The sequence below is a fragment of the Zosterops lateralis genome, assembly GCF_965231275.1.
Source record: "Zosterops lateralis genome assembly, chromosome: 3".
In the NCBI taxonomy this organism is placed as follows: Eukaryota; Metazoa; Chordata; class Aves; order Passeriformes; family Zosteropidae; genus Zosterops; species Zosterops lateralis.
This window is the reverse complement of record NC_139764.1, coordinates 29255465-29280681: the sequence shown is the minus strand read 5'-3', so window position 1 is coordinate 29280681 and position 25217 is coordinate 29255465. Positions and strand designations below refer to the sequence as shown.

Below are 25217 nucleotides of genomic sequence, written 5' to 3'. Positions count from 1 at the left end.
TTTGAGGAGTTAAATATCAAAGTGCATGTGTATTAAAAGGCAGCCATCATTTTCACAGCTCACCAAGAAAGCTTAGTTTGAAAGCTGCAGTAAATTTAAAAGTCCTATGCAAGGCCAGTCATAAATGCAGCAAGCAAATTTGTAGCATAAATTTCTGAACACGAACAGCTTTGACTCTTACCTTTCATGAGGAACCTTGGATGACTAAATCAAAATGTAACACAGCAAACACTGATAATAATGTTTCACATAGCACTGTCAATTTGCTTGGACCCCTGTTGATTGTTTCAAAAAGCCTCCTGACAGCCAGTCTGGAATCTAAGCTAGAACAATAAGCCTCACTGGCATTTTAGCGATGGTCAAAATTTTTTTTTTTTTTTTTTCTGCCAACAAAAGGTCATCTAACTCTGGAGTTAACACCAGGTACTAAAAAAGACTTCTCTAGATCAACTGCAATGCTTTTACACATATAGAACTTTCCATAAATATTAGCATGAGAAAGAACCAGGCCAATCCAAATACAACACAAACAAACCCCCAAACGTTTGAAAGGCATTTCATAGCTTGCCATGAAATTGTACTTTCTTTACCTGTGATGACCCATAGGCATATAAATACTTAAGAGCATTGTTTCACAATCTGAAAGATATGTCAGCAGGCTCCTTCATCTGCCATTCAGAAGTTTGATTTACATTTACATTTGGTTACTTTGCTACTTGCTAACTGAAGCTGTTATTTCTTAAACAAAAGATACTTCAAGTTGTAATCAAGCAAACCAATGTCTGAAACCTATTGTGCAACTGGACCATTTTTTATTTACATACATTTATCAAATGGTCTTCGGCGCCAGATGCAGCTCCAACAACAGGTCAAAATTTTATTTGTTTTAAGAGAAAGAACAGAACAAGTACAATTGCATTTCAGGTAATATTTCTCTCCAGAAATAAACTACTGAATAGAGACAGTGCATGACAAGAACTTAACTTCACTGTAATTTACTCCTATACTGAGTAACTTTGTTTTTCAAAACAGTAATCCCTACAACCCCTAATGGCTTCTTACCATGAATTTCCAGCAAGTGACAGAAGCTGCTTGTCTCAGCTGTTTAGCAAGTGCTTCCTCTTCTATTCTCTCCCCAAAATCAAATGATCTTTAGGGTCATACAGAACAATAGGCAAATCTGTCCAAGAGGTCTTTAAACTGCAGTTGAAGCTGCAAAGGCTTTTTTTCATCAGGCTAGAAGAAGCCATCATAATGATCTAATCCTAGCACAGCCACATGATCATCTACCAAAACTTGTGTGTCAACACAAACATTCCCCAAGTGACACCCCTCCACAAAGGGGTAGCTTTGAAGGGCTTGAAACTTTCATGGAGATGAGACTACTTCAGCTCATTTTCAATTTTCCACAAAATTTACTTCCATTATGAAAAACTGCTTTCCTTAAATAGGTCCAAAAGATGAAGACCTTTATCACTGTACCACAGCACACATGCCTCTGATAGGACATTTCATTTTAGCTCTAGCAGTACGCACACAGTTATTGCTTCTGAAAGCAAAACTAACACTACAAAACACTACATAAAAACAAAAGCCTTTACAAAAAATCTCCATACTTATTTTTAGAAGGTACTAAGAAGAGAGATTATTTCAGTGGAGTGTCCATGGAAACAAGAACTACGTTCTATAAGAGCATTCCTGAAGTGGGGGTGGCTCAAGCCGTTTTATTCACCTGCTGAATAAAACCATCTTTTCTAGGAACGCTGATACATGCAAAGATCGACTCATTTGTGCTGACATTTATTTGGTTATGCATTGAGTGAGTAAGTAGCATAAAAGGACAAACAGTGTAGTAATTTGTACTACAGAAACAATCACTCACCAGTCTATCCTGCATCTTAGTGTCAGAAATGTGTATACTGGCTTGCACAGAAGTGGTGTTGTTTAAGGGACAGTAGATATATTAACATTAGTCCCTGAATTACTCCCATGCATCACCATTATGGAACATTAAAGGAAACAGAATTCTTCTACTTCAAAATTTGAATGTAACTTACGTTCAAAAAAGGTTTTGATCTTATATATCCTCCGAACATTAATTTCACACACCTGTTTAAATCAACACTTTAAAAACTATCCCATTGTACTGCTTACCAGTCTTTTCAATCCGTTAGTAAAAAAGTCAGTAATAAATGAGACACTGAGCAAGACTGATTAAACCATTCAAAAGAGCTTTGTACAGAAAGCAGTAGCAATTTGCATCCAACATTTATAAACAGAACAATAACTTATTAGAAGAAAATTTCACAACTAGTGCATTGATAGATTCAATTGAAATCCCAACTGCAGTGAAGTAAGAGCTTTAATTTAATGAGGAAGGAGACAAATAGAGAGAAGCCCAAATACTTAAACACCCAGGAAATTAAACTTTGTTGTACTGTTCAACTTTTAACAATTATGTTCTTTGAAAGACTAAAACGTTTGTGTGTGCCTAACCAAGGCAAGGGGAACTAGCTCTTCAGTTTTCTTTATATTTCATTAGATGTTTTAAGGGAAACTTGTGAATAATGTATCCAAAAATATGTATCAAAAAACATACTCTACTCTGCTATGACAAACACCACCACCACATACAACAACCTTTAACACATCAGATAACATAGGCATCATGAGGAACAAGGCTCACATCCTATATAGGCACCAAGGGACATTGCACTGTGAACAGAGGTTGTGTTAGACGATCGCACTCCTTGCACAGAAATGGATTAAACCTGTCTCATCATTCAGAACTACTTACAATAAATTCCATGTCACTCACCTGTGTCAGGAACATCTGTAGGTCTCATAATTCTCCGGATCTGCTCCATTGACTGGAGATCTGGAGACAGTCCTGTAAAAGTACAAGAAAACAAGTGACTCATATATGCATTTTACCTGCAGAAAGGGTTCCAGAGAACACAAGATTTGAGATTCAAAGGCACACAGCATCCATTGTGTCCACTGCAACATAAACAAAAGGCAGTTTGCTATAAGACAATTAAGTTGCTGAATAGAGGGAGAGAGAATAATGCAAATGAAATCAGCAAGGGGGTCTCAGTACCATCCTTTTAGCCACGGAGGTTGCCATCTACTGTAGCTCAGCTGCTTAAGTCAATTATAAAATCACAGTACTTTGATTACTCAAAAAAACCCCCACAACCCACTTAGTACAGATACAGTTATCTTTCAATAGTTTAGCCATTAACTTACAACTACAATTAAAGCATGGAATTCCAAATTCACCCTTGAGGAGTTTACACACCCTAAAGCTCCTCTACTTGGGGCATAGAGGCATGAAAGAGAGCCTGCTCGATGCTCTAGCATCTTAGCTCATCTTTAAATAAGGTCCTAATTGTCTTAAATGACTTAGGCCAAGGTATCTAATTAAGAAAGCTGCAAATTTGAAAATAGAACATGAAGACCTAATTTGTGATGAAACACATTTCATATTAACAAGCCATATCAATTTAATTCAGTCCAGAACTCTGAACAGGACAGAAGAAAGCTGTCATTGGAAAAGTCATCTTACATGTCATTTCACCAGGTAAAATAATTTCAGCTAACATCAGTGTCTGCACAGTGGCAACATAAATGTTACAAGAGCAATGACATCTGACAGGAATCAAAGCGTTTGATAAAGACTTGAGGAACTTTTCTTCAAGTATGAAGATTTTAGATTACTTTTCTTGAAGTAGCCTTATGGTAAAAAACCATAAGCCTTCTATTGCTATCAGCTTGCTAAAACTGTTTTCACGCTGTTGCCTTGAGGCTGTAAAAGATGGCAGAAATCTGCCAGTAAACTACTTAAAGGGGGTATTAATAAAGTCTATAAACACAACAATACAGGAATAATAATATAAATTCAAGTGGACAATCAGCTTTTAAACTTTGACAAATCTATCACTTCTCCTTCCCCAGATCTGATCTATTTGCACTCCCATTACATTAGCACTCAGCACCACATCCAGAGATTGTAATGGGCAGTCTCAGTGAAATAAGCACCACCAGTTTGTGGCTTTCTATGAAGTTACAGCTCTCACCATTTCAGGCTGCATCCTGAATGTATTTTTATTCCCTGGAAGTATTGTTCAAGGCCAGGTTGGACGCGAATGAGCATCCTGGTGCAGTGAAAGGCACCTTGCCCACAGCAGGGTTGTTTGAACTAGGTGATTTTTAAGGTTCCTTCCAACTCAAAGTACTCTACAATTTTTTAAAATGAAATGTTACTACAAACAGTGTCTCAACCCTGTGGCTGTCTATTTTTGTGCTATTTTACATTATTGTAAAATAGCAAAACCCTACAGGATTGCCTGCAGGTTTGCAGGCTTCTTCGTAACCACTTTCCCAAGTATTCTCCTAACTCCCTGTGCACAAAGAGAAATGGCTAATGTCTCAAATTCATACCTACAGAGAAAAGCCCACCTGATCAGTATTAAATGAAGGCTGTAAGAATGCAAACACAGGCTAAAGCTCACTGTAAAGCTGCTGCCACTAAAGTGTTGGCTGAAATCCACAGCACACTAAAAGTACAAAATTAAATTGTCTTGTCACAACAGCTAAGCATAGAAAAAATATCTTTCCGTATACTCAGTATACTATATTTTTAAAGCATAATACCACTTCTCCCCTAAGAGAAAAAGAATTATCATTACTCCAGGCAGACTCATCAAATTTGATTTGAACCACTTTGTGACTGGGTGGAATTGGTGAAGTAAGCATGATAGGTACCAATTTTTATAGTGTAATCTTTGAATACTATGTAAATCAAGTAGAGTTAAACATCAACATCCAGTTCATTGTCATTAATGTCACAAGAAAAACAGAATTCCAGAGCCTGAAAATACTACATAAACGCAGTATTTTATGTACAAACAACTCCCATCTCAGAGGTTAAATCCAGTGCGATAAGACCAATATATTCCATCAATATGGCACTACAATATGGACTTCATTTAAACAAACTAATCATGTAAGTGCTCTAGAGATTAGCACTAGAGAGTGGTGTCATAGGTTAGAGGACCAATGCTGTACAGAATGAAATGCAGAGAGAAAGGGAGAAGTCAGGAATGGTTATGGAATAAGCTTTAATGAAGTGAGATAAAGAGCAAAGTCAGAAGTTAATTGAGAGGACAGCCTTAAAAAAAAGGACAAATTATGACATGTATGAGGAATGTGGGAAGAGAGAGAGGTGATGGAAAAGATGCAGTGAAAGATCCTTTCAGAAGCATGAACATTTAGAGACAGGGATAGCAAGAGAGGTTTGAGTTACATCGTAACATGGATAACTCAAAACAAATGCCCATCATTAGGTAAAAGAGACGACTCAGGACATTAAGCTACCGTAGGTGGCCTACTGGGGTTGAAGTTAGGTGCCTTTTGTTTTACTATGTTATGCGGTTTTGCAAAGTTTTATTATATCCCAGAGGACAATATTTTTAAAATAAACTATGCAAAAATGCGCAATATAGTAAAAAAGGCACCTACCTTATATCTACATGCTAGCTTCAACCTCCAGCAGAGTTGAATGGTTTGTGTTGCTGCCTCAGTGTCTATTAGAGTAGTGACATCATGAAAAGGCGTGGACAGTCCATTACTTCATTGGATCTGGAATGCAGTTTGGATAGAACTGCAGGAGAGTGGAAAAAGGGCAAAACTTATTTCTGTGCTGAACGCCCACTTCCATTTATGAGGAGCACACAGCACATTAGTAATTTTTTCACTTTGTTTCACAGCTACAGATCAGTTCAATAATTTCAGTTACAGACTAAGCCCTTACAATTTAGGGGGCAATTAGCAATGAACAATGAAGTAAAAACTGCTTTTCATAAGAAGATCCTTAAGGTATACTATGCACAAAATAACCTCATGTTTAGAGAAGTAGGAAAACTTAATTTACACATGCCCCTCCCCCCCAATTTACAATGAAACTTGAAATTTTTTTTCTTGAAAAATAGCTCTCGCGGCTTCTTTCTCATAGTTCAGGTCTCAAATGCATACACACAAAGTTATCAGTTTTGTCATAGTGTTCTGCTCTACCTGCTTTGATTATCTTCCACCTAACCTTAATTGTTTGCCTGAAACACTCCAGTATTTTGCTACTATTCATTCTCTGTTTTCCAAAAAAAAAACCCAAAACTCAAAAACATATGTTGATTGTAATACAGTAATTCTTTCATGAGCTGTTTTGGAGATAAACTTATTACATGCGGTTTTAGCCACTGATATTTGGCTACCTAGGTGCAGAAGTGACTTTGTATCTCGTTCTTAAAACCATGAGATCTAGCCTGTAAGACAGATACCACTTCTTAAAAAGAAGAGAACATCACCACACAGCTTGAGAATAGAAGATGAGCTGTAATCAAACAGGTATTTTGACATGTCACCGCTACCCAGAGTCTGGCAGACCCAAGTGTATTTTACTGCATGATCTATGTTTTTACAGGGACTTAACAATATCTCAGAGCATGTTATGTCTAAGACTCCAAGAGCTTATTGTAGCAGACACTGAAGGCAGAAGCTTTCAATACAAGATGCAAGAATTTTAAAGCACATTCCATATAGGCATAGCTCTTGAATTGATACCTGTAATTAATAAAGGCAGGAGGGCAGTCATCAGTAGAACTTCAAAGTCTGGAAGAGTCTGCTCAGGAACTCTGAGCTGCACACTGTTTCTATTTCCAAACAGAGGTGTTCAAATTAGATGTTTCAACTAGAAATTAGTTTTTCATTTCCACTAATTTCCATCTCACTGGCAACACAGGTGTGACATCTATCAAACCATTTCTGGATCACCCAATGAAAGGCATTAAGTTGCTTATTAATGGAGGCAGTTTCAAATACAGCTGCAAAAGGCAGGATGGCTCTTACTACAAATAATTGAAATTCTTGCCAAATGTTTGACACAGCAAGCTTCTGAAAACCTGTTAAGCATCATTGCCTGTAAAACCATGGCGAGGCCTGTTCTACAAAGGAGAGAGCCCAACACCAAACACTTTTTCCAGTACACCAACAGGGCAGCACTGGGACAGGTACCCATAGAATGTAGACTGCCTAGCAAAGGCTTTACGGAGTCCAAGCCACATTAACGCCGTTCCAGTGTTAACAAATGTCTTGCTTCAAGCTGCAGGCTTGACTCTGTAACCTCAGAGGTCTCTCCCACCAAAATGTTGTGAAACAGTCAAAGAGGCAGAGAGCATACAGCCAAAGTTACTTGAGAAAGCCATTCCTCATTGCTAGAGATGCCGACGTTAGGAAGGTGGCAGTGATAGATAGTAACAGCAACAAGTCATGTGGCAAAGTAGGCAATAATTCTAGCATGAAGTAACCTTCAGAGAGGGATACACTGATGGGGATACTTACAGATGCACTTCCCCTTAAGGCACAAGAGGCCCACCTGTTATCAGGTAAGAATGAGGTCTACAACTGCACAGAAAAGCATGACCCTTACAGACAACATAAGGTTAAATATCTCCAACTAAATATCAGGTACACACAGCCACACTTCATTTGGTATCATTAACCCAAAATCAGTTTAGACACAGCCTTTAAAAGCAGCCATCAGCTTACCTCCATGACAACAGAAGATCTTCTCATCCACAATAGCTGCAATAGGCAGACAGTTAAAACAGTCTGTGAAGGTCTTCCACAGTTTAATGTTAAATCTCCGCTTGCCTACAAAAACAGTGTGTGACATTAGGAAGAGAAAGCTGGTTTCTAAAGCCAACCATTTTAAGCAAAAATGTTAGCAAACTCATAGGGTTTTATTTCTGTTAGCACACTTAGGTCTCAATCTCTTACAACAGCATTTCAAGGACAGCAGAAGAAAAAAAATAGTAATGCTCCAGAGTGACTTTAACCTTGGCTTAGAAAGTATTTTTAGAAAGTTTCAAAGCAGGTTCACAGACTACTGAAACTCTTGCAATACAAGAGTCACTACTACATACGTTTCCAAAACACAGTATTAGTCTTTCAAAAGTAATAGATTTTGCTTACATTCATCATAAAATCCATAGATCCGATTGATGCTAGCACACTCATGATTTCCTCTTAGGAGAAAGAAGTTTTCTGGGTACTTGATTTTATATGCCAGTAATAGGCAAATTGTTTCCAGAGACTGTTTGCCTCTGTCTACATAATCTCCAAGGAAAAGATAATTAGCTTCTGGTGGGAATCCTCCATATTCAAATAATCGAAGCAAGTCTGTATACTGACCATGGATATCACCTGAATTAAAAAAAAGGTTTACCATTAGTGCAACAACATAAAGACTTACACAAGTCAAGAACTTAAGCCAGCTAATTAATTTTTATTCAGTGATATTAAAAAAAGGCATTACCATTAATATTACCTTTAAAAACTGGCAATATATGTCACAAAGGTAAGAACCATGCTAGTATTAAAGCTGAAGTACTCACAGGATATAAATAAGTCACCACATCTGCAGAACTGCTATGTCAGCTATGAAGCCAATCTGAAACCCAAAAGCTACAAAAGTCTTCACAATAAAACATAAGCTTTCTAACCAAGCTTTAATTCATTTAAATTAAAACAAGGTCATATAGGAAATCTCTAATTGAACAGGTATATGACCAGGAAGCAAATCTATCACAAAAGAGTCACATTATTTACTGCAAAAACAGATCAGTAAGGAATTCAAACAGACTGGTGAGAAACAGCACTGTGCTGGCAAAGTACACTGACTTCAAAGGTCACTTCCCATAACATTGCTGTACTAAGAATCCCATCCCTCAGCATTTGGACTAACTCCTCCTTTGATGCATGTAACAAGCAATTCAAAGACTCAAAGACTGCCATCCCTTACAAGATACTCAACCCTGCAGTTTGTTCTTAGGAAAAATACCTGTCATGTTACTCTTCACACTGCCAGCTTTAAAACCAACTAGGCTTTCCAGGGAACAGCTCTGTGTGGCAGTTACACCACCAAAGAGCAACCGAAGCTAAACTATCCCTGAGCTGTCCACACAGGTGAAGATCCCAAAGCTGCTCTACAGTAACTTGCAGCATGCATACAATGTATTCCAGCTGACTGGAAAACTCATTACCAGAGTGACTGGATGTAAAACAGATATGCCAAAAGCCTTCAGTACAAGCTGTTTGCTATTTAGATTCAGAACCTCCTGGTCCTGTACACTAGGCATTACATAAATGTCTTTTCACTATTGCTGCTTGTTTAGTGACAAAATCCTGACTTTGCTCAGCAGAGTTATTCTCCAGCAGAACACGAGCTACACTCTGGCCCCAAAAGAGAAGAAAGAACAACTCACACAACTTTTTTCATCTTAAGAAAGAAAAAAGGTTCCCAAACCTGTATGCTTTTTGGTTCAATTCTTAAAGCATACAGTGGTAAGAAGAGTACATGCTATGTTATATTCCTTTAAACTTTGCATTAAAAATGCAATACTTCCTCCTTTAGGCAGCATTCTCCCATAACTATTTCTCGCTCATGGAGAAGAATCACTTTCCAATTTTCTTCTACTATGGGTGATCAGTATCTACTACTAAATTTCAGTCACAACCTGAAGCTTGGCTATCAGTCACAACCTGAAGCCTGGCTAAAATCTCTTCCACATATATTGCTACAAGAATGATTTGTATTCTAATTGATATTTAGAAGTCTCCAGGTCACAACCTGAAGAAAACAGGAGACTCCTCAACAAATCATTTCTATGCTAAATCTAGTACTCCAGAACCATGTTCTCAAATCTCCAGATTCAGCATTCATAGAATTAACTACCAAGCAAACACACTACAGAAAATATTATTGTGTTGTCCAGAACTACTTTCAGTTATACATGTACACCAGATGCAAATGCACTTAATGGGTAAAACCATTCTAAAGGAACAATTTTATAAAGGGACCAAGGCATTTACCATCCCATTCAGGGCATTTAGCATTTTAAAATACAGCTTCAGGTGAGCACAAGTTGAAGTCTACAGATATAAAGACTTATATTAAAAACCACATCTATTTTAAAATGGACATTTACATAAGAGCATCTTTCATCTTACATTAAAACACAGCCACTCAAGATGTAGAGCTTATTTTGAACTGACTTGATTGTAAGACAAGACAATACTATAATGTTTCCTCAGGCATTGCCTGAACACACAAAAGTACTAGTTCAAAGCAGTACCAGCTGCATATTTCGCTTTTGGTGAAAGCAATCATCTTTCTTTCACTTTTATCTAAATGCAGCTTTGACAACTGTTCTAATATTAAATTTAGATGCACCTGACACTTCCTGGTACCTTCCCTGTGTTTGGAATCCAATTTAAGATAACAAATGCCTTATTTACCTGTGCATTAGCTACACCTATTATTGCACAGTTAACAGTCCTTCCAACTGCCTCAATCTAAGCAGATGAGGAAGGGCTAACTTTGAAGCAGGCAAATTATTCTTTGCAGACCTTGACTTGCGTACAATCTACCTGAGTTTCCATGTTTTCTTCACCTGGGAATACAATAAGACTACACTATAGTGAAAAGTCTAAAGAAAACACAACGTGATAAAGTTGCATTTTACCTTCAACTTTCTGTCATTGGGCAAGCTGGGCTGGTTTTTCCTCCCCACCCTACCAAGCAATTAGTCATTTAAAAATGACTTTGCCATTAGTGGTTTGTTTGTGGGTTTGGCTGTTTTATTTTGGGGTTTGGGTTTTTTTTAATTGGTAATATCCTCTCAATGTAAGAAACACTGCAGACATTGCATTTGCCAGGAAGAAGCTAATCTATGTTTGAACATGTAAATAGTAACAAATACAAAGATTATTTCCCCTTTAATATTATGACACTTTAATCTAATTCAAGGAATTTTATGCTTTCAAAGACATTGCCTATTTTTAACAAGCAAGTTGAAGGATGATTACAATCCAGTTATTTGCAATACCTTTTAAACATTTTTTACAAGCTTGTAGTTACGGTGTACTTTGCAAGAAGTCTAATATCTTATAAAGGCTTAGTGAGGCAAAAACATGTTTAATTTATGTTTCACAGTAATATGGATGCTTGCTAAAACATGCTGTAAAGCTCAAGGAATTTGTTACATAGTAACTAAGCCTAATTTAATTCTGCATTCCGTTTTACTTTCTCAAATGACAGACTAACTATGCCTTCAATTTTTCAAGTGCTTCATCTCACGAGGTCTTTGTTGTATTTATGCTTTGAAGTGAGCAACTGTAACGTGGATCTTTTAAAAGTAGCTAACTGCTTTCTGAAATAGTGATCAGAAGAGCACCAGCTCTGGGCAAGCAAGGAACAGGTTGCAAAATTTGCACTAGCTGAGGGCACAAGCAGCCCTTATTGCCAAGGAAACTTGCTTCAAAATAGTGTGAGAAGCATTAGCAATGAACCAAGTGCTAGCTGCTTTTTCTTCCCTTAATCCAATCAAAACTGAAAATCACACTGAAGATTTTGAAGATCTCCCTCTAATCCCGACTCAAGCTCATTTTCCCGACTCAGTATTCTTCCAATCCCCCTAGCACAGAACTATATTAAAACACCTAAATAGAACAGGTACATATCAAGCTTACATACCACAAATTTTCAGAGGTGCCTCTAGTTCCAGAAGAATAGGCTGGCTAAGAAATATTTCCCGTGATTTTATGCACAAGCCCCGAACTTCTGCTTCGGTCATCTGAACGATCTTCCCAGGACGACATCCTCTGACTGAAATGAGACATGTAACAGTTGAAGGTAACTACCACAGACATGTACAGCAATAGCTAAATGCAGATGCAGCTAAATACATTTAAAACCTATATTTGACAAAAAGTCAGCATCACATCCTATGTATGTACCAAATACCCTGGCATTATGCTGTCCAATGAATTGTAAAATTAATCTCTGACACTGTGGTAATCTGTGCTTAAAGAACTGTATGCATTGCTGTTGAATCAAGTTCCAGAAGAGAACTTTAGACTGTGCTTTTGTCCATATCTGAATAAATAGCAATTTTGAGAAGTGTTTAATTTAACAACTCCTTTATGCTAGAGTATTCATAAAAGACAAGAAAAATCTCAAGAATTAAAAACCTGAAACCATTTCCACATTACCACAAGGTAAATTTCTTTAGGACCATTAAGTTCAACAGCACTAGTTAAGTACAAAGAAAAAAATCATAAACATGATTATATTTAAATAAACTGAAACTGCCAAATTAGGAACTTCACACTAAAAACTATGAAAGTTTGATGAAACTTTCATATATAATAGCTCTTAAATCACTGAAACCTTTACAGCCAAGAACATTCTAATTAGAATGAAATTGAATTCACAAAACCTGTAAGTCAGGTACTCAGACCTATATTTAGCATAAAATCAAAAGCATTTGCATGTCATTGCACTCCAACCAATATCCTCTGGCAATTTTATCTGCAGCTGCTTCTTTCTACAAGTATCTGTATGATTCCTCTGTCTTTAAGGAGGCAGCAAAATAGAACAAATGTGTTGCCACTTTGGCCAATCCAGTTCAGTCTTGCATCTCAGCATAAAGCAAACTTCAGAGTTCAAACTAACAACCCAGAATCTATCAGTGTCTACAACAGGCGAACATGCTGTCCTGCCATCTGTTTTAGGTGAAAGCAACGTTCAGCATTAAACCATGGTAGTACCTACAAGGGAAGGTAATATGAAACTTTTGCAGCTCAGATCCAAATGCTTTCAAATTCATGCACAGTAAGACATCACTTCATAAAAATTTTAACTGCAACTTCAATTAGTCTAATAAATTTTTGAATAGAAGAGCAAAAACTAGTTCTTCACAGACAGCAAATTCCTAAGTCACCTGCTTTCCCACTCCAAAACAAAAGAGTAAGCTTGTAAATTATTTTTTTTTAAATTAACATAACCTCCTCCCTTTTCCTTTTGTTTCTGCTTAGTTCCTAGAAAACCAAGTACATATAGGAGGTCAGTACAATTACATCTAGCATTATCTACACTGTGCAGTGGGGAAGAAAGGATATGAGGGACAGTTTGTCCTAGGTCACCTAGTACTACAGTCCAAAGTGTTAAACTCAAAATGCTCTGCTCTGGTTATCACTGCATACTTGTCCCAGTGTAACTGCACATCTGACCGTGCCAACACTGTGCTATAAATATTTATTTTTAATAAACACCAGACACTTGTTAAACAGAGGTTACGAAGCAGTCACAGGAACGTGTGAGAAGGCAGAACTAGGAGCAGTTTTCAAAAGCAGGGAAGAGGTGTGAAATTAGATCCTGGGACAGCCAGTCAAAGTGCCAAAAGAGCAGGACGAATAGCCTATCTGAAGTTGAGGATACATAGGAAATACTTAGCTCATTAGAGCCTCTCAAGAAGGTTGTGTCATACAGGACTATTGTCAGTGACGCTCTGAATCACTACCAGGTGATATTTACAACATGGCAAGTCACATGCCTCTTGCTAATTAAGATTCAACTATACTTGAATTTCAACTATACTTGAGAAAGCAAACAGCATTTTAGCAACACTTTTTATGTTACTATCCTTCGGGCATTAAGATGTTCACTTACATATTAGAAGAATACAAAGGCAGACACCAGAAACAATCAATGTGACTTGCAAATAATATATCCCTACAGGCTTCCATTTCATCACATCTCAAACAAATGAGCAATGTTCTTACAGACACATCTTCAACCCCATTATTGGCAAAAAAAAAAAAAACAAACAACCAAGCAAAAACTCAGGCCTGACAGATTTGCATAGGACTTGACTATTCAGTTTGCAAGGTATCAAAATGTTCAAATAATCTTAATTTCAAATGCTTGTGCTCCAATAGCTTATGATCCCCATCAGAAACCTGGAACTCCTTCTGATAGGCAAAAATACACTGCCATTATGCACAAGCAGAGTCTTCCTATTACAATGGCCATAATTTTAATTAAACAATTGCTCTATTTTAGACCCGTAACTTGCAACAAAATCACACCAAAGCACCATGCAGCACAACCAGCTTTCCAGTCATGTCTTCTCACTACAGACAGTGCACTCTTTTAACGAAAAGCAATGACATTGTGCTCTGTATTTAACTTTCATGATGTTTTGCAGTATCAGAATGATGCCACTTCATACAGATGAAAAACAAGAAGTGGAACCGCACACTTATTATAGCCACTCTTATTTTGGAACTGTAACCCAGGAAAGCCCGCTATATACAACATTAATGTTAACAGAAGCAGCACCAGACCAAGCACTGAGCCCAAAACTGAGATAACAGTTCAAAAGTAGGGCACCCATAATACTTAACTTAGATCCAATCAGTTTTTCTTACACCACCAGCCTTCAGCTCCCTTTGAAACTCACATGGATGTTTAAACTTGGAATATTGATGCTTTGAGTGGTGCTGGATTTTTTAGTAAGATGGAAGACAAGGCAGAGAACATGCAGCTCCTGACTTCATAATTAACTGCCAGTCAGTGCCTTGATGGTAATTCTTTACTTCTATCAGTAGAGCCCCACATGCTGCAAGTCCTCAACAGACAAATCAGCTAAGTAACTCATTACCTCACTTCAGATTTTCCAGGTTAAGAAACACTTCTACAACTCTGACGGGTCTAACACTCTCAGAAGAGGAGACAGCACACACCTGATGATCAGTCACTTCCATCCTTTGGGAGGGGTGCAGATCTGAGCCATGGCACCTCCACAAAGGCACCTCCACCCAAACAGGCTGCAGCTCCAGAGTAAACACGTAGGTTCAGTTACATTTAAAGTAATAACAATACCTGGGGTTTCATGAGGAATAATCATCCATACTAGTTAAGAGAAAAGCAGTTTTTTCCCCACAGTTCCCTGATCAGCAACAAGGGTACTGCATATTGAGAAATGAGAGGCTCCTGTCCTGTGACCCTGAAAGGCTCAGCACTTCACTGGACTCACAAAGACATTGCAAGGTTTGCCAAGTCGTCATCTGGAACAGATATGCCACAGCTGTGGTACAAGTGCACAAGTAAGACTAAGCACTTATTTCAGCAGTTTACATTACAACTAGAATTTTGTTCAAGTTCCCTTGACTCAGCTGAGCTTTGTGTGGACTGTAAACAACACTGCATTTAGTTCTTCAAAAGCCAAATCCCCAAGAACAGATTGAAGGGGAGGGTCTAAGAACCAGACCAAGAGTGTAAGAGATGTTTTTCAGACTCATTTAGGAATTACTACAGCTAACCACCCAAGTCATAGCTTCACACATTGCAAAATGTGTAGCTCACAAACAGCCTTTAACAGCATTGGGAAAAACATTATTTTTAACAGCTGTCAGTTACCCAGGGCAGAAATACCATATCAACATTAAAGGTAAATTAATTCTCTTTAATCTAAAATGCAGATGCTGCAAACAAGCTTTGATTTACATAAATTAGCCTTTCAATAGGGACAGTAGGGACAGCAGGGACAGCAATTCCTGTTGTAATACACAAACTCACGTGCACAGTGCTTTGACAGAACAAGCTTTCCCTCCAGTGAGCTTCAACCAGAGTGACACACACAGGAAAAAAAAAAAGATAGAAGCAAATAGATGCACTGAACACTGAGACTTAATTTAGCACAACAGATCCTACAGTCACCCAAAAGCTACTCTAACTGATACTGATATTAAAATAATCTCTGCATCTACACAGTCATTGGTAGGCAACCTTAAGAAGTTCAGTAACAGTAATTAGCAATCCAGGACATGAGCTGCACAGTGGCAGGCAAGAAAAACTTCAGCAAAAAATAATTTTTTTATTCCCTCCAAACTCATGCCAGAGAGTATTAGATTATGTAAGGCAATACTGGAAAGGAAAAGGAAAGTGGGTCAAGAATTGGCTGTTCCAAGTTCCACTTGCATCGCTTTTTTCCACAGCCTTTCATGGAATGGAAAAAATGTATTTAACCTGTTCTGTCACACTGCCTCTGGTGTGCCTCTCTAAGGAACTAAGCTGCTCATTTTGTGGCATCACTAATAGTTTCTTCAATTACTAAGTCAGCTGTGGCATGCACAGCTACCCTAAGCATTTACCTGGTATTGGTTTCCAAGATTGCAGTGTCCCATTTACTGGATGTCACACTCATAGTTTTATCATAACATCAAAACCCAGAGACTTCTCCCTAGTATCAAAAAATTGGGTCAGCATTATTGCTAATAAGCACTCTCCTTTCCATTCACTCTGCCTTTTTTTTGCAGACATGCATTTATATGACCACACAGTAAACTGTATCAGTGAACTGATATTTTCTTCCTAGAACAAATCAAAAATGTAATCTAAATAGTTCCCCAAGCTGAAGAATACACCCTCTGTGAACCTGAGACAGGGCTAGTGAAAGAATAAGAAGCTGGTTCTGCTTCTTTCCACAGTAGCTCCAGCCAAGCTTATGTCTGAAATTATGTCTTTAGAAATCAATCTTGCCAGAGCAGATCTAAAAAAAACAACCCCAAACTACGACAAAAGATTACAAACATGCAATTTTACAAATTGCACACAAGCAATTCTCTTGAGCTTACACTCCCCCCACATTATATGGGATGTTTAATCATTGGTGATTAAACAACTCCAACATTTAACTTTTTTTTTCCTGTGCTTAGAAGCACTTCGAAGTATTTGGCAAATGTTGAACAGCCTGTCAATAGTAGGAGCAGAACAGATTTGAAAGCTAAAGGTGGCATCATCTATGACTTGGGGAAAAAACACGCAGTCCTCAGGCTGATTTTGGAAATACGTTCTGAAGTTATCTGCTCTCAGTTTTTTTAAAATCCAAATTACATACTTTCATGAGTTTAAGTCAAGAATCCTATACTGGATTTTAAAAGTAACTCTCAATTTTAAAAGCATAACTTCTACTCCCTCAGAGTATCTTCTGCTATTTAACTTGTTCACCTGCCATCCAGAAGCAGCCACTCCCTACTCTGCAGCAAAAGAGAGTTAAGCCAGCAACACAAGTTTTAAATTTTCAGAACTGCTGTGACAGAACTAACCTTAGAATAGCTCTCATTCACGAGTTACACTGGTGGACAACAATAAATATAAATGAACCCATTAGAGCTTTGCTCAATTCAGCAAGAACATACCGCTGAACATACAGCTTTCTGCAGTGTACCCAGCAAATGCCTGCACCTTTCCTAGGGTACGCCACCCAAATTTCTCACTAAAAATAGAATAATGAGTCTTCCAGGGAGTTCTTTCTCCCTGAAAAACTGTGCTTTTATATCCAAGTAACCTTATGGTCTTTCTAGAACTGCCTTCACTAGATGACCTTGATATTAAGTATTTTGCTGAAGAGCAGTGATGGCTTGTGAACTCATTTTAGCAGGCTTATTTAACATCAAGCACGAATTCACTGCAGAGTAAGAGACTGCCCCAGCCTTTAATTGGAAAAAAACCCCTAACAATGAAGTGGTGTTGTTCTACCCAAACCTGAATTTACATTCTTTAAATACACACTATCCAATAAAATTAATACTCATGGAAAAGAGGCTTTCTTAGAAATGACTATGTAAAATTGCTTCAGGGGATGCTCCAGCAAGCCCACGGAAACATGCGACCTTTACCCATTCCTTTAGCTTTTCTTGGACCACCTGCTTCCTTACACAGAAGTTCCGTAACCTAACTGATGTCTCAGACACTCTGTATCACACATGACTCCAAGAATTGCTGAATTCAATGCTGAAGGACAAGACCACACGTTCTGTGTTTACTGTTTGCTTAAGTACACTTGAACCAAAACCCAAACAACCAGCAAAACCGAAGGCAGAAGCCTCTCACAGCTGTATTACACAGTGACAGTAATTCTTGTCCTAGTCTACTTGGAAAGCTAACCTAGCATAAAAATTTCATGAAACAAAGAATTTCAGCTTCTTTCCTAAAGGATGACTCTCTTTTCCCCTAAAGGAGTGCCAATAATATAATTCCTAAATTTCAAAATAATCATTCCTAAAATTCAAAGGTGGCAAAGATAAATTACAAAGTTACTTCATAACTTCTGTGAAGTACCAAGAAGAGAAGTTACTGAAGTTATGACACCAAAAGCTGGGTGTAACTTCTGCATATCAATACAGTTACATGGGATATATATACAAAACTCTTTGTATCAAAAGCTTTATCGAGCTGTATCAAGCTTGGTATAAAAAAAACCACAAAACAAACAAAAAACCAAAATATACCCACCCAAAACCCAGAAAAGATGGTAGTGTGAAACGAAGATGTCCTGGACAATGTACTAAGACAAACGACACAACAGAAGGTTCACTTCAATGTTCAGATGATAAACCAGACACCCATTACCTGCAGAGGCACCTCAGGCTGCAGTGCAGAGGGGACTCCCCTATACCTCCACCCCCCGTCCCCAAGTGCTGCATCTGACCTTAGAGAGCCACAGCCAAACCGAGCCCGCTGCCTTCACCACAGCCTGTGGTTTAGCACTGTGCTTGCTTTTCTTAAAGTTACATACCCACCTTTGGTGGAAACTAATGAGCATTTAAGAGAAATTTTAACACTTTATAGTTGCAGTTATCGCAGATAAGAATAGTGTTTCTCTCCTTTTACACTCTGATTTAGCTGTGCACTGAGCAAGACAGGGAATGACTCAAGTAAAACCTGTGCTGCAGAATATCGAAATGAAACAGTTACTCAATCATGGAGCCTTCAAGTGGCCCAAACATCCTGACAGAATCAAGAGCCCCAGCACGCTGCCTGATGCTGGGCTCTTGGCCTTCAGGGCAGTTTTCCAAGCCAACCATTCCATTCGTCATGCACTTATAAAGCTAAAGATGAAGTGGCTGAAATCTGCACTGCTGCACAAACCCAGAAACAAAATTCATTTTTCTCCTCCCTCCTCTCTAGTTAATACAATACCTATCCTCCTAGAAACATACCAAAACTGCCTATTTTCTTCCTTTTTAAAGACCAAGAATATTAAAAGAAAAAATCATTTGCAAGCAACTCTTTTTAAAGTTATTCTTATTTATTTTTCTAGTAGCAATTTATCCAGTGATTTCACACCAAGCCAGGTAATAACTCTTGTTTATTCAGGATTTAACTCCATGGTTTATATATATTGTTTTGCAACGGATCACTAAGGCCTATTTTATTCCTCTACAACTACCTCTCTTTTCCAGCATTAGTTACAGAGCCTGGATACTGTGATATAGTACCACTCCATCAGGCTGGCTGGATATAATAATTAGTTAGGACAGTAACAAAATAAGAAATGTTATTGACCAAGCACATTTAACCAGTATGCTCAATACCCTTTAAAACAAATAAGGAAAAATCTCAATTATTTAGTGAGAATTTTAAATCCAACTTTCATTTTAAAAGCCAAGTAATATTCAAATTTCTGTGTTTATCACAACCTGTAAGACCCCTGAAATCACAAGAAAATGAAGCGTGCAATCAGCTTTATTGAGGCAATCATAAAAATCATCCTTTTAACTGATCATTGAAGCAATGACCATTCCCTACATCTACTGCTACTCCAGCAAGTCTCTTCTTGGATAAGTATTTCCCATCTTCCTTGGTGCATTGGTACTCACAGAACTAGTAGCCCTCAGCCTCACCAAAAATAAATTTGTTTAGGAAAGATCCACATTAAGTTCAGTCAGATTAGTTCAAATTGTTAATTTTAATTAGGACAGCTACATTTAGGCAAGTAAGGTGTCTTGCCTAGACAAGACAAACTTGTTTGTACAGCAATATAAATGAAGCCCCTTCACAGAAAGCCATCTTGTACCCAAGGTTACTGTGTCTAGGTTTCCCCAAGTACAGTCTCTCTTCCACATGGTAAACTCCCTGGTGTTTACTAAAACAGACACCTATAAATTTAAAAGAGCAAAAATTCATTCCAGCTGGGCTGCCTTATATCCAGAAATTCTAAGAGACAGAACAGAAACAGAAGGACCAACACCCTGACAAAATATGGAAATCTTAACACCATTCACAGCACTCTTTACAGAGTTAAGGTTACACCTATTCCAGTATCTTTGCTTTGATATAGAGGCAACCTTTTCCACACATCACTAAATTTAAATTAGCTCAGAATCTGGCTTAAATGTAGACCTGGTGCATCCATTTAGCTCAGCATTGTTGCAAACTTCAGGCATTTCCCAGATAGCGATACATGGTATTTCTAGATGAGGCAAAATATAAGTAGCAATTCAGCTGCAGTGCCCAAGAGAAAAAAACTTCTCTGTTCACACTGGACAACAGGATTCAAGGAGACACTTGAATCACAGCCTTCCAATACTTAAAGAGAGCTTTTAAGAAAAGTGGAGACAGACTTTTTAATAGGCCTTGTTGTGTCAGACAAGGGGAACAGATTTATACTAAAAAAAAAAAAAAAAAAAAAAAAAAAAAAAAAAAAAAAAGGAGGTTAAGACTAGATATATGGATGAAATTCTTTTACAGTGACAGTGATGAAACACTGAACAGGTTGCCCAGAGAGGTGGTGGATGCTCCATTCCTGGAAACATTTAAGATCACACTGGACAGGGCTCTAAGCAACCTGATCTATTGAAGCTGTCCCCCTCACTGGAGACGGGCTGTACCAGGTGACCTTTCCACCTCCTTCCCACCCAAACCATGTTATGGTTCTGTATTTCACATCTGATGTGCTCATGGCATTCTCATGTGTGATTATTCCTGTGCTGTCCACAGCTAGAGCGGACTGGGAAAAAAATCTATCCACCAGATGGCATAGCTGGGATGGCAGGAAGGAAAAAAAAACCCATGAAATAAGTGCACACACTGAAGCAAAAATAAGACCACCATCTTTCTGTACCATAACACAGCTAAGCCTGACCTGTGATTCTGCATACCAGCACAAGAAGGAAACACTCTTTCTCTTTCAATGAATTTGGCTTATTCACTTTCATGGTCACCGATCACTCTAAAAGTCTTTTAGCAAAGCTATGGAATTCTGTATTTAAATGATCTGTAGATCTTTGCACATTTACCCCCAACAGACAATAAAACTCAAAGTGCCTCCAAGATAGTGAGGCACATGTGTCAGAGCACCAGCATCTCCCTCATTCTTCCAGCAAAGCAACAAGAACGACAATTTAAATCTGGCAGACGGAGATAAACTTAAAGAAAGCATTGCTGTGTTCAGACTTTATGTATAAACTTGAGTTTTTACCTTCCCACCATTTCCAAACAGTAGTTATTGATAAGGTATCATTAACCAGTGGCCAAGTACCACACACATTGCAAGAGAAAGTCAATTCAAAGTGAGATCTTAGCATTCCTAAATTCACACTTCAGCAATGAATAGAGGATAAGAACTTGGTATATGCAAAAGAACATGGAAATTAAAAGCTAATGTCCTAGAAGACTATTAACATCCATTACATCCTGGTTCAGGTGAGTCTATGAAAACTACCTCTAAATTTAACTCAAGAGTTAATCGACCTGGCTTCCAGCACTCAAAAGATCTTCAAAGTAAGAAAGTATACACTCGAGATTAACATGTGGGCACACTCCTTGAGGACAGAGAAGATGTTCTTGAATTCTCCCAAGCAGCCCAGCTGTAGGCCACTTCATCGTGATATTGCAAAAAGAAACCAAAATCACGATTAAACACAAAGAAAGTACGACAAATTAAGTAGGTAATTCCAATCAAAAGGCAAGTTAATGTGTCATATAACCCAGAAGCAACAAGGATAAAGACAGTTAGAGTAACCTAATTAAAGTAGGAGCAAGAACTCCTGACAGTTAATATCACAGCCTAGAAACAGGTGTCACCACCCAGCAACAGCAGTGAAGTTTCCTATTGCTGTGGCTTTTGATATGCACTTGCCACCTCTGAAAAATTACGTGTAGCAGCCGCTGAGAGACAACTGCAGACTGTTAAAGCCATACACTTCACTTAAAGCAACCAAAAGGCCTAAATAGATACACTGCATGACAACATTTAATGAAAATGTATTTTTATTATTTCACTGTGCTTACACTCACACCACAAAAGCCACGCTTCCTTACCCTTTTAAGTCAAAGTTGAAGTGTGAGTAATGGAGCCAAACAACTCGCTTTGAACAGTTTAACCGGAGATAAGAGCCAACAGAAATGTTTCTGCGCAACCAGCGTGGGGAGAACTTTACCAGAACAGGTCAGCTAAGCAACAGCATGAGCTCCAGAATGTGAGCTGCCAAATGTACCCCCCCCCAAAAAAAAAAATAAAAAAAAATAAAAAAAAAAAATAAAAAAAAAAGCAAGCAAGCTTCATTGTGGAACACTGCTAAACAGCAGTAACCACAGCTTAGAATGCTATATGCCAGCAGTGCAAATAAAAAAACAAATAAAAAACAAATAAAAGACGTTAAAAAGAAAGCAAACAAAATAATTGTCACACAATGCATGCCTTTAATTGCTGCCATTTTTTCTAGACAAAACCTGTAAGAATTACCTAGTATGTTTCAGATACAAGACATTGCACAAGGCACTCCTCTGATGTTAGCAGATGACATGTAGAAAATAAGCACCTCGTTCCCCTTAAGAATCCTCATAATCTCTGCTCAGAGTTAAAAACAGACTCAGAAATAGAAAAGAAAAATGACAAGCAAGGCTCGGTTCAGAGGTTGTACATACAGATATCCCTAAAGGTTAAAGTACTGTGGAAGACAAAAAGCACGGGTTAGGCGGCTGAAACACAAGGCAAGAACCATAACTCAGAAAGATACAAAGTTGTAACACAAGTATTTATGGTGTATGGAACACATACTCTAAAAGTCTTCAGGAAAAAAGAAGAGCAGAGTAACATTTAGGAGGGAACAGACCGATCCAACAAGTTGCATGCCAAAACACTGCAGAATCCCCTCCTCCTAAAGCAATCTGTATTTAAATTACTACACTATTGTGGAACAAGTATCTTTCAAATATATTATTTAAAGTGTCTCAAAAAAACCCAGAACCATAAATATACATGTATCCTAATGTCTGCCCCGAAAAAATCTGCCCTAAAATGTCAACATCTACTAGGTTATTATTTAGCTTGTCTTAAAAACCTACCTATTAATCTGTGTTTCAACATCCAGAAAAAGGGAGTTTTATCTGCATTAGCGATCTAAGAGAAACTTCAACTGATACTTGTTTCTTCATACTCTATTACACTACATACTTTAAATCACAAACATAAACAATTGTTCAAAGACTTTTATGTATTTTTGAAATGAAATACATTTTATCCCTTTTCAAATACTGATTTTGCTGGTCTTAATTTTCACATCAAAAAAGATGAGACAGCAGGTACTGAGTAGTCCTTAAAGCCCTAAACCTCCTGCTTTGTAGTAACTCGGCTGAACAAAACTCAGCCTTGCAAAACTTATTTCTCTTCCCAAACTATATGTGCTCAATAAATTCCTTTCCATAAGCCTTCTGCAATGTGATCCAGCTATCTAAGGAGTACAGCAAGCAAATAAATGAACTGCGCATACCCATGCAAGTACTCCCATCTCCAGCACACCAGGTATTTGTTGAATGTGGAATGAAAGATTAATGGAAGAAGAGGCCCAAGAAGACTAAACATTCAGGACATAACTTAAATAAAAAGAAAACGCCAGCAATAATTCCTCGGCTTCTCCAAAAGCAGGCAATAAGTGAGCTCCTTCGTTACTCTAAAGGGCAGAATCACTATTTAATACACAGAAAACCCTTCACAGCCTTTATCGGCCACCCATGAGAGCCGGTTCTGGAGACTGCCCCGTAGGCAGGCTGAGGAATGTCAGCGCACCGAATCCCTCAGCTCTCCCCGCCGCTCACGTACACACAGCCCCACACCTAACGCGGCTGGCAGACGTCATTTTACACACGGAGGACTGCGACTACAACCCCACCGGCAGCGCGGGGGGAAAGGCCGCTCTAGAGCTCCGCTACCGAGGCGTCCCCAGCTCGCCCCTCAGCCGGGCGGCTGCAGCGCCGTGAGGAAGGGAAGATAGAAAAAAGGGCCTTTTTTTTTTTTTTTTTTTTTTTTTTTTTTTTAAATTCTTCCTATTAAATAGGAAGGCAGGCAGACAGGGCGGGCACCCCTCGCGTAGAGCGGCCACTCCTCCCTCCGCAGGGCCGGGGCTCGGAGCACGGCGGGACGCGCCGAGCCCGCTCCGCTCCGCTCCCGGCCGCCCCCCCGGGCTCGGCGGCGCAGGGAAGGGAAGGGAAGGGAAAACGCCGGCCCCGCTGGCCCCGCACGGCGCCGGCAGCCCCGGCTGTTCCCGCGGGGAGCGGCGGCGGTGCCCTGCGGCTCCCCGCGGTGCCCCGCTCACCTTCCAGCAGCCGGGTGATGAGGCTGTCCACGTTCAGCTCCCCGTCCGCCATTTTGTGGCCAACAGACTCGGTCCCGGGCGGGGAGAGGGCGGGGTGGAGGGCGCTCCACAGACGACGAGGAGGAGGAGCAGGGAGCGGCGGCCGCAGCGACAGTGGCTCCCCCCACCCCCCCTCCGGCGGTCCCCGGCGGCCGCCCGGCTTCTCCCGCTCCCTCGCAGCTAAATGGGAGAACGCGGCCGCCGCTCCTCCCCGCGCCGCCTCCCCTCCTCAGCGGCCGCCAGCGCGCATGTGCCGCCTCGCCCGCCGCCGCCGCTCCAAGCCCCGGCACTGCGCAGGCGCGGCGGGATGGGCGGCGCAGGCGCAGAACGGCCCGGCCGAGCCCCGCTGCCCGCCGTGTCCCGGCGGCCTCAGGCGGCACCGGGCATCGGTAAAAGGCTGGAAAACGATAAAAGGCTGGAAAACGAGCCCCGGAGCCTCCGTGGCGCTCGGGGTCTGCCTTCCCTCTGCTGGCACCGCACCCCTGCCACCTCTCAGTTTGTTAAAAGTAATTAAAAAATAAATAAAATCAGTCATAACTGGAATGACGAGTTGTGCTTTCCACAGCGCTCTGGTAACGCAGTTGTCAGAGAAAACTCTGCGGCCGGACCTGCTGAGAGTACTTTTTTGGTGATTTCAGGAACTTTTTTTTTTTTTTTTTTTTAGATGAGCTCTCTAAAGACATGTTTACATACTTCTGTCAGCAGATGCTTGCCTTGGATGGACAGAGAAGGGCTTTAAAATGTAGGTGGTGAAAACCCACTGTGAACCGGGAGAGCAGATAAATACGTGTATGTTGACAAAGTAACAAAGTGCAGATGTTCTAGAAAAAACAGACCTCTCCTTTATATGCCTAAATATAGATGTTGATGTGGAAACTTATCTCTGTGAGCTTGAA

At 39.4% G+C, this 25217-nt stretch overlaps 1 protein-coding gene across 1 annotated transcript in view; it reads right to left on the bottom strand.

The window, feature by feature from the left end:
- Positions 1-24445, bottom strand: part of PPP1CB (protein phosphatase 1 catalytic subunit beta) — a 28893-nt gene extending 4448 nt beyond the window's left edge. The window contains exons 1-5 of the mRNA XM_083858421.1: positions 24283-24445; positions 11594-11725; positions 8032-8262; positions 7606-7710; positions 2819-2890 (exon numbers count right to left, since the gene is read on the bottom strand). Coding sequence (XP_083714547.1) covers positions 2819-2890; positions 7606-7710; positions 8032-8262; positions 11594-11725; positions 24283-24334 — 592 coding nt within the window. The 5' untranslated portion in view covers positions 24335-24445. The remainder of the gene's footprint in view (positions 1-2818; positions 2891-7605; positions 7711-8031; positions 8263-11593; positions 11726-24282) is intronic.
- Between the last annotated feature and the right edge of the window lie 772 nt (positions 24446-25217).